This window comes from Cynara cardunculus (assembly GCF_001531365.2).
Source record: "Cynara cardunculus var. scolymus isolate 2C chromosome LG 15, CcrdV1, whole genome shotgun sequence".
Taxonomy (NCBI): domain Eukaryota; kingdom Viridiplantae; phylum Streptophyta; class Magnoliopsida; order Asterales; family Asteraceae; genus Cynara; species Cynara cardunculus.
The window spans coordinates 10,260,497-10,271,396 of record NC_037542.1 but is presented as its reverse complement, the minus strand read 5'-3'; the positions used below and the strand labels follow the sequence as shown (position 1 = coordinate 10,271,396).

The following is a 10,900-nucleotide window of genomic DNA, read 5'->3' as shown; positions in this document are numbered from 1 at the left end:
ACCCGCTATGCGAGCCGACTAATCCCAGGACAACCGCTTATTTGCAGATAGCCCGGAGTCATCGCATTTGAACCTCCCTGGCTACAAGGGGATTTTTATTTCTCATTGGATTTGAACATGCGACCTCCTGGTACTTTTGACATTCGGAGTCAAGCTCAAACTAATCAGACATCACCATTGTGGTTAAAAAATTAGATTTTGTACATATGGCTTCAAAAATCCCGTTTTCTTCTATATGGTTTGTAATCTATTTTTATTTTAGTCTTTAAGATTGACTACTACTTTTAAATACGAGGGATTAAAATAGCAATTAATTGTAAAGTACAAGGATAAAAAAACAACCAAGTTTAAATTATAAGGACAAAATAAATAATGAATTATAAACTATGAGGATGTAAATTGTACTTTTAAAATCATAGGGACAAAAAAAGAAAATTTCAACAAACCACAATACCACATGGACTAAAACGTAAAAACGTATTTTATGGTTATCAAAGTTCCGGCTCGCGCCTTGGCCTCCATATTCATATTATCCAGTTGTTCAAAAGGTTAAACAAAATGGCAGCCTCAATTCATCATTCCATCTGGTCTCTCCGCCCATCTTCATCTTCATCTCAACACAGTACAGCTCCCGCTTGACACCTTTTATATTCAAACACAAGGTTTTTAAAAGTTCAAAGATCAACACCTATTTTCACAACATTTCAGGTAGTTGTAGCTCGAAGAAATCGATTTTACGAACCGGGTTCTGCAATAACACCCTAGATAATTCAAATTCAAGAAGCGGAATGCAAGATTGGAGGAATAATGGTAAGTCCTTTTTGCTGATCTTCTACAGAATTGAATCCCTGGTTTCAAAATTTCAAATCGTTTGTTCGATAATTTAGGTGTTTATAATCCGAGTAGATCCATTTCAAGAACTGGGTTCTCCAACAACATTGCAGATAAATCAAAATCAAGAAGGGGAATGCGATCTGGGAGGAATAGTTTTGAAGCCGATACAACCATTGATGTTGAAATAGGGGAAAAGAAGCTCTATTTGGGGATGGATTTTGGTACATCTGGAGCGAGGTATGCAATTATTGACAAGGAAGGGATCATACATTCAGAAGGAAAGAGGGATTACCCTCTTTATTTGGTAAGATATTTAAAACTCAACTTTATAATCATGATTTGCTTTGTTTGATTTCAATACTGCTTCAATTGGTATAATGGAATCTAGGGAAATTGACCAAAATAATAAAGTAACGCTTTAGCAAGTTGTTAAAGTGCTAGTTGCAAGATGCTACATAGCACTTTAGCAAGTAGCATCTTAGCAAACCGCAAGGTAGTGGCATAGTGGTTGAGGTCCTGTGGATGTTGTGGAATATCCCATCTGTCCAGGGTTTGATTCCAGGCGTACACAATAATTGTGGAGGTCTGATTTCTTGCGGTCATAATTTGCCGGGATTAGTCTAGACATAGCCTGGGATACCCTTCCAGAAAAAGTAACATACTAGCAAGTTGTGTAAGTGACACTCCTACGTCAACATTTTGCAATTGACACTTTAGTAACTTGCGAAATTGCTACTTTATGAATATTGCATTAATATAAAGGAGATTCCGCAAGTTGCAAAAGTGCTGCTTGCGGAATATTGGCTATTTTGATCAATTATGTAGAAAAGCAGCTAAGTGAATTGTGGGGTTAAAAATTGCTATGTTGGACAATTTCCCTGGACAACCCATAAGTGGAAAGAGTCATTTTTTCAAAGGAAAATAAAAATTGCAGTAAGGAGTTTTACCATAAGTGGAAAGCCTAACCGTATTTGTAGTTTTTTTTGGGTATCGGTTAGCCAGCTTGCACGCACCTCGACTAATTTGATGAGCTCTAAAGAGAACACCCAGGAAAAGCGCCTCTAGTGGCGGCCTTGAGTAGACTCGAACGGGTGATCTAACCATAGTTGTAGGTTTGTTGCACTCACCATTGAAAACTACCATTTAGTGCTACTCTAACATACTTTTGTGTGCTTTTACATTTTAATCAAGAAGAGTGGTGGCAAACGTTCAAGTTTTACTAGTTATAATGTTTTTTAAGCTAAGCAAACGAATATAAATATTACGATATTACGTAAATGAGACTTGTAGTCACATCCTCATTTCTTCTCAAGTCAAATAAATGGATTTATAGTCGCATTTCACTTTTTTCTCTCGTATTTATTAGACGAGACCCACAAAATAAAGAATTTAGGGAAACCTTTAGTTCTCTTGTTTATTTTATTGATGATAGGGCGTTGAGGATGGATCTTATGTGTTTAAACAACCTTACGAGCTTGTTATTTGTTGTCTAGGAAGAGTGGTGATTCAGTTGATTGGGTGCAATCATGGAAAACAACACTTTTTTCTCTTCTTGAAAGTATACCGATTACTCTCCGCTCATTAATCACTTCCATCTCTATAGACGGGACTTCCGCAACTACCCTGATATTAGACGGGTACTATCTTCTTCCATTTATTAATTTACATGCATTTTCAAAGAAAAAAGTCTACATTTAGCCTTTTAGTGTTGAATTGAGATTTATTTCCGTTGTACTAAGTTAAGCTAAATCAACATATTATGGTGATACAATATTTTAAAACTAAAAACCAAAAACCTAAGGATGCATTTGGTACACGATACATGACAACACAAAAAGTTGTTGTCCTATGTTTGGCGCGACATAGGACTAAGACAGGATCATAGGACAATGTTGGATTGGGACAAAAATGCATTCTTTCCGTCCCACCAAAATAAGTGGAACAAAAATCAGGGAGATGACACAAGATTGGTAAATTACTAAACTAAACTACCCATATCATATTAATTCTTTCGCCCGTCTACTTCAAGTCCTCACTCTTACCCATCTTGTCTTGTTCAGTCTTTCTCGTCCGCATACCAAACACACCCTAAAAAGCTTCAATTACGGAGTTAAAAAGTAGAAGGCATGAATCTCCAAAATCAAAAGGGGATCCTTTTATGGGATGAAGGAAATTTATTTTGCATCCTTAAGAAGTTATGGTCATGTTCATATGGTCCCTTGTTGAACTTATTAAGAACCCTAAAACTAGGGTTGGCAACGGGTCAGGTATAGGTTACGTAAGGGTTATTATGTTACTTATCATTTAAAAATGTGACGCCCCGTTCTTCCAACACCTTACACACTTGTCTACAAACTAAACATTTTCATATCCTGCACTACATTACTATAAAGAACTAGTCCAAATATGCAGAAGTGTTCTAAACATTACTTCAATAGCTTATCATACATAAAACTGCTATCAACAAATGCCAATATTTCATGCCTTTTCCATCTATCACCTTACTTGGTCTAGCCTAAGATACATATATGGAATAGTAAGCTTTAAGCTTAGTAAGCAGTCAGGGGGGGGGGCCTATGAAGGCCCCAGTGGGTCCATGCATCCATGATCCGTTGAACCGATTTTCACAAGTAGATTTCCTTTTGGTATGAAAGGAGCACACGCTAAACTTTGAGTGGTGCTTTGAGTTATTAGAAAATACAAGGGACATCAACCAAAATACCAACATAGTCCCTCAAAATCAACCAAAAATCTTAAAAAATCCTTTGAAATGGTGGAATTTGGCTAATAACACACGGGACTAGTTTGCGGGCCTTTGATCCACTTAAAGGTGCATCCACTCGGCAAAAATCGTGGGTCCACCGCTGTAAGCAGTTATGAGCACAACATTTTTCATAAAATGACATATCATTTTAGTATAAGAAATAACATTTCAATCCACTCATTTCGGAATATTCATGAAATTGCAACACTTTTTTTCTAGTTACAGTTCATTAGTTTGTAGACTGTAGTTATCATAACAAATGATTGAGATATTAATCTGGGTTCCCAAGATTACCTTATTTTGTCAATGGCAAGGTATTTTAGACATTTGATAAATATTCAGACACTATTCTAAACCTATATATCTAAGTCAAACGTTGCACTTTTTAAGTGATGAGTAGCAACAACGCTGGATATTATATCATTTGAGATTTGACATCAAAAGTCAAATTACACCACTTTTCTTGATATCTACAGCAAAACAGGAGAAGCTTTAGCTAGACCTTTACTCTATAATGAGAGTTGTCCTGATGCTTTACCTATCGTAAAATCCATTGCCCCTCCAAACCACACAGTATGCTCGGGTTCTTCGACCTTATGCAAGCTCATTTCATGGTGGATCTCGAGTCATTCAAATAAAGAGTCTGCAGTGTTAATGCATCAAGCAGATTGGCTTCTGTGGCTTCTCCATGGTAAGATTGGAGTGTCCGACTACAATAACGCGCTAAAGGTACGATTCTACTCTCTATAGGCACACTTCGACTTTTGAGGTCTTTTAAGACTACTTTTGGAAGCTTGATATGGCCATCAATTCAAATCTAACACCAAAATTTTCTTGTTCTTCGGCTTTGTTATGAAGTTAAATGCGGTTTCAAGTGTTCACGAATATAAATAGACGCCATATCGAAGTTGAATTTCAAAACAAAATATAGTATGTTTGACCCTTATAAGGTACTCCCTCCGTTCCAAAATAAGTGTCCGCTTTAAAAATAAATATAATTTAGTAAATTTCCAATTAAACCCTTAATAATTAGATGCACTAATATTTATTTTGCATCAAATCATTCAGCAACTGCCAAACAGCCCCTAAGAGTTCACAATTATTATTAGAAAGTGTAAAGTTGTCATTTAGTTAATTGAAAAACATAATAATTATCCATTACTAAAATTGTATGTTTTTTCTATCGTGGACATTATTTTGGGATAGGGGAGTATGATTCTACGATCTATAAATGCAGTTTGACTTTTTGAGGTCAAATGGATCATTTCGACATCTTGACATTGATTTCATTACAAACTCTAAGATCAAGATTTTGTTGTATTTGTTATGAAGTTAAATGCAGCGTCCGGTTCATGAGTATTTAAATAAGTTTCCTTTTCACGGGTATTTAAATATTTCGGGTCAACGTTGAACATCAAAATGAAAGGTAGTCCATATGACGTTAAAAGTTTATTTGGGTAACTATGGGTGTTTGGGCCGCCATGTGCGCAATGTGCATCTGGACTAAGCTCATAGGGTTCTAAATTACAGTTAGGAAAATCCTCAACAATGGTCCCAAGGAGGCTCGAACTAGCGGCCTTTGAGGAGGATCCCCAAGGCCTGGCCTTTGTCTGTCGGTTGAGCCGGCCTGTTGAGCTTAAAAGTTAATAACAATTGTTTTTGGGTCTAAAAGGGTTCTCCCTCTTTTTTGCATAGGTTGGCTATGACCCCGAAATCGACTCATATCCACCATGGCTGAAATCGCAGCCGTATTCACACGTTCTACCAACCGTACAAGCTCCGGGAACTATAATCACTACCCTCAAAGAGGACATAAGGATAAAGTTTGGTATGTCTGTTCTCTATAGATGAAAAATGGGCAAAATGCATCAAAGTTTGGTTTATTTTCCATTTAGTCTAATGAAGATCTTTTTTCAATTGATGTAACAAAGTTTCAACATTTCCTATTTTGAACCAATCTTGATCAGTAACATGTTGATTTTGTAACATTTGATGACGTAGGTACATGTTTACGAAAGGGTTAACAAAATGGATGATAAACTTGACATATATGTTATCAAATGTTACAAAAATCAGCTAACCGGGTAAAAAATAGGAAAAATTGAAAAAAAAATATTCGTTACATTAAATAGGGACCAACGCAAACTTCGTTACTTTTTGATGCATTTTGCTCATCAAAATTTATTTTCTTTATCGTTGAAAGATGATTTTGATCAATAATCAAACATTTATGTGAAACTACATGTCTAAATGCTAACAATTCAATAAAGTTGGATTATGATATGCTTGATGTTGGCTTGATTACTTCTACAGGTTTTCCCGAGGATTGTGTTGCGTGCACCGGAACCACAGATAGTATAGCTGCGTTTCTTGCAGCGGGTGCTACTCAACCTGGGAAGGCGGTGAGATGTTTTTAAACTTTGGACTATATTTATTTATGGAAATAAACTGTATACTTTTTGGGGTAGATGTCATGTCTGTATATATCATATCCCCATACCCCACCCCCAGTGGGATATACCGGGCGCATTTGGTTTTTTGTTATGTTTATTTTCTTCATTTTGTCGGTCCAATATCCGTTTATGAATGGGAACCATAAGTGTCGGAGTGATTAGACGTTCTTGATCATCTCCGGATGCTTGTATATAGGTGACTTCTTTGGGTTCAACACTGGCGATAAAATTGTTAAGCACCACGAGAATTGAAGATGCACGATTCGGGGTGTACAGTCATCGTCTTGATGACAAATGGCTTGTTGGAGGTGCTTCTAACACTGGCGGAGCCGTTCTCCGGCAACTTTTTTCAGACGAGCAACTCGAGAAGTTGAGTAAACAGATAAACCCGATGGAAGCTTCATCATTGGACTATTATCCGTTACCGGTGGAGGGCGAGAGGTTTCCGATAGCGGATCCCAAGATGGTACCAAGGTGAGGTAAAGTCCTTAAAATTAATAGTGTAACGATGAATTTTTTTTTCTCAATTAATGTAATAAATGTTCGATATTTTCTATTTCATATATATTTTACCTGATAAACAAGTTAAAAGTTAAAATAGAGTTTGATAACTTGTGCGTCACCAATCACCAATAATTACAAAATCTATTGGTTATTAGTTAAAAAACATGAAGAAATGATCATTTATTACACTAAATGAAAAAAATTATCATTACACTAAACAGAAACTAAGGCAAACTTAGTTGCATTTTGTTTCATTTTGGCCGTGTAACGACAAAAATGCTTGTTTTGCTTTCACTTTCCAAAAATAGAACTACAATTAATCGACATCTTATTGTTTTTCGTATTGTAGGTTGAATCCTCGACCAGAAAGCGATGTAGCGTACTTGCATGGAATTCTTGAATCAATAGCACGAATTGAGGTAACAAAGAGCGTTTTGTGTCTTTTTTGTCGTTCTTTTACACTTTTGCCATTCGAACACGAGGCTGTGGATCCATGGATGGACTATAGATTAATGCGACCGATCTCTAACCGAAATACTCATTTTTTTAAAGTAAATAATATTTTATATGGCAAAACTCACATGCATTTCTTACATTTGGTAAAACTTCAACCTTTGACCTCCATGGAGGTTGGGCTCTACTAGAGTCACCGGATACTGCTGAGCCAATGACCATGCACTCGGATATAAGACAGTTGTTTGACGGGGCTTGTTGATCGAACGTTTTGTTTTTGTTTAGGCAAAAGGGTATACATTATTGAAGGATTTGGGAGCTACGGAAGTTGAAGAAGTGTTTACAGCAGGCGGTGGATCCAAAAACGAGAAATGGACAAAGATTCGAGAGAGGGTACTTGGTTTGCCCGTGAGTCGAGCCCTCCAAACGGAAGCGGCTTATGGGGCGGCTTTATTGGCATTGAAGGCAGCCCGACAATGATAACACGATTTATGGGGTATATATATATATATATATATATAGGCGAAGGATCGTGTGAGAAGGAGAGTCACGGTGAGAAGCGTAAGAATGAATATGGACCCTTTATATTTTTAATCTCAAACCCACCCATGAATCGCATTTGACATAGGGTTGCTCAAGTGCATCTCATCCTAACGTGCATCTAAAGGTGAAGATCCCTTCTTACGCTTCTCACTTTAACTCTTCTTTTCACCGAAACCCAAACCCTATATATATTATGTGCTATATCTTTCCAAATTAGGGAAGTACATTGTCGAATAAAATGGAAATTTTAGTTCAATGTCAATTAGTTCATTGAACCTTAATAAATCACATATTAATTTTTCTTACATTACATTTTTGTTATGTTTAATTATAAATAATTATCTGGTTATTTAATATGATATTTTATTGATTCAAATGTGCGAGATGTAACTTTTTAAATGATCAAGTGTCGCTTACCAAACACTTATTTAACACTATCATTTACTTATAAGGTAACATTTTAGTCCACAAAAAGGGTATCATATACAACAATTAACCTGATAAACGCTTACCGTGGTAAGAGTCGTTGTCCTCACTTGCCAGGTAAGACTTGTAGTCCTTGTCTCGTTCTTACCGGGTAAGATTCTTGATCCTCGCAATATTCATCCGGTAAGGTAATGTGACTTGGTGTTCACTTACCTGAGTAAGCATTTGGTAAATGGCCTCTAAGTGTACATGAAGATATATTAAGAGTCTACATATGTTATACTTGAACTATTTCACCTCTATATATACGTTGGAACCTTATGTCTTAAAATGCTCTTTTGAAGAGTAATATTGGGGTTTCACATATTCTTATATGGTATCAATGAAAAAGTCTATACTTTAGGAACTCGACATCCTGAACTCGACATCCTGGGACAATTTGTATCTAATCCGCTTAGACAATTTGTGCCCTTTTAGCCTTTGCTATAAATTAATAAAATATAAATTATTTAATTTATAAAATGGAAATTTTTTAAAACAGTTTTTTTAATAAAAGATACATTTTTTAAAAATCTTCTTTTATATATAAAATTTAACCTACTCAAAATTTTATAAGATCCTGAAAAAGATTTTTAAGTGTTTGTTTATTTTCGCGATATCAACGTACTCGTAAAATTTTGATTTATATCAAGTAATTATTAAAGTGTCGTTTACCAAATACTTGTTCGGGTAAATGTTTACCAAGTTATGTTATTTTAACGGATGAATATGACAATGACAAAAAATCTTACCCGGTAAGAGTGAGACAAAGAATAAGAGTCTTACCGGGTAAGTGAAAAGCGGTAAGAGCTTATCAGGTAAATTATTGCATATTGTGTCGTTTTTGTGGACTAAAATCTTACCCGATAAGTAAGTAATAGTGTTGAACTTTACCGGTAAGCACTTTTCCAATAGATTTTTGGTAAACAATCCCTAATTAGGATTGTATCGAGCAATCATCAAATTGTTATCGAGTATACATTGCATAACAATTGTGATGCCATGCCTTTTCTATCAGATCAAATTATATTTGTTTAAGTTGCTTATTTTATTAGATCTAAAAATGCCAATAAAACTAGAAATTGCTGAACAACCATCAAGTTTTCTTATCAAGTATTCATAATTATACCGAAGAACAGCAAAAAGGGATGAATATCTTATTCAAGTCTATTGCATCTTCAATAAAACAGATGTTGATTGACAAGCAACCATTTCCCAAGACCGCACATCATGGAACGCCCCTCGGGATGTGCCCTACAGGAGCGCCACTATCTGTTTTACGTCAAACAATACATATAGTAACTCCGGCATAGCATTTGGATCTCCAGAATCCTAAATGAACTTGTTCACTAGAATTTATATTATATTGATCAATGATCAATTCTCAACTGTAAGGGTCAACACCAGTATCTCTATGCTTATGGATTCATTCAGTTATAGTCTAATATGTATGATCTTCTAGATATGCCAAATCATATCCAACACATGATCATTTGCATAAAAATAACCATCAAATGGTTAAAATCCCCATTTCGTCAAAATCCCAAGATAAAACCATCTCGAAACTTTGGTTACAAAATTCATCACAATTTCGAAATAATCATCTCCGAAGTAAATAAAATAATTCCCCACACTTATTTAAATGGCGATGAACACTTGAATCTTGAATCCTAAACTTGGATCATTAGCTTTGATGTCGTTAAACCCCTTTGAAATCCCTGAGAAAGTGCTTTAAATGCCTCACAAATCACAATAAATGAGAAGGGAAGGAAATAATTGAAGGAGAAATGAGCTACGTGAGAAAAATAAGTGAAAAAAAAACCCAAAAATCAACCTTATATATGTGCAAAACTGTTCTACGCGACATGTGCCGCGACTTATACGCGCGCAAAACTGCTCTGCACGACCTTGCGTGTGTCTTGAAGTCGAGGCGCAAGTCGTCCGTGTCTCATACTCCAATATTGATATTTGCCATAAATTCAATAGTATAAAAAGAACTGAATTAATTTATGCATACAAACGTATGAAACTAAAAAAATATATAATTATATAAAAATGTACATTTAGATATCTCTTGGTTGGGCGGACATATGAAGTTATGCGTTGGTATGTAAACATATTTTTCATCTTCTACAAACACAATTTGTACGTTCATTATACGCATTTGTGTATTAGTAATTCAATATCAGCTATTCCTTATATAGGACTAAATCGAGCGTTATAACAACACACCTAAATCACCAAAATTTGAAAATAAATATTTAAAAAAAATTATAGCAACCTAACCTAAATCATAAATGAGTTGGATTTTTTTAGGTTATGTTAAATTGTTATATAACTTATCAAATTAACTACTAGCTAGCTTATTAGTCTGTCATTTAATGGCCTTCAACTAGCTAATCAACTATCTTGTCAAAAAAAAATATATATATATATATATATATATAGGTGGAGGTTCAAACGAGAACCCCTGTGATTTACGAGAATACGAGAACAACCCAATAACCTCAAATTTTTTTAATTAATAAATTAATTTATATTATATATAAATAATTTAATAAGGGCAGTAATGTAATTAAGTAATTTTTATAATTTTTATTTTATTTCAATTTCATAATTATCCCTTTTGTTGACCACGTCTCCACGTTTTCCTCTGGTTAGTTTTCTTATCTAACCTTCTTCTCCAGATCGTTCATCCTTCTTCTCCTGATCGCTCATGATAGTCGACTTTCTTAATACMTTTTCTTCATATCGTTAGTATCCATATTTTTGTCGATCTAGAATGGACGACTTGAAACCCATATCACATGATTATCACACCCATATCACATGATTATCACATCATATCACACAAAATCGTTTTCGTTGTGATAAATGTGTGATT

The 10,900-nt window shown here is 35.1% G+C and overlaps 1 protein-coding gene across 1 annotated transcript; it reads left to right on the top strand.

Annotated features, from left to right (window-relative positions):
- The first annotated feature begins 558 nt into the window (after positions 1-558).
- On the top strand, positions 559-7,505 carry LOC112528507 (D-ribulose kinase). The gene is made up of 10 exons (XM_025139537.1): positions 559-622; positions 709-810; positions 888-1,138; positions 2,332-2,471; positions 4,075-4,327; positions 5,294-5,426; positions 5,912-6,000; positions 6,248-6,525; positions 6,905-6,974; positions 7,294-7,505. Exons 1-10 carry the CDS (start codon positions 559-561, stop codon positions 7,486-7,488), a joined length of 1,575 nt encoding a protein of 524 aa, XP_024995305.1. The 3' UTR covers positions 7,489-7,505.
- The last annotated feature ends 3,395 nt before the right edge of the window (positions 7,506-10,900 follow it).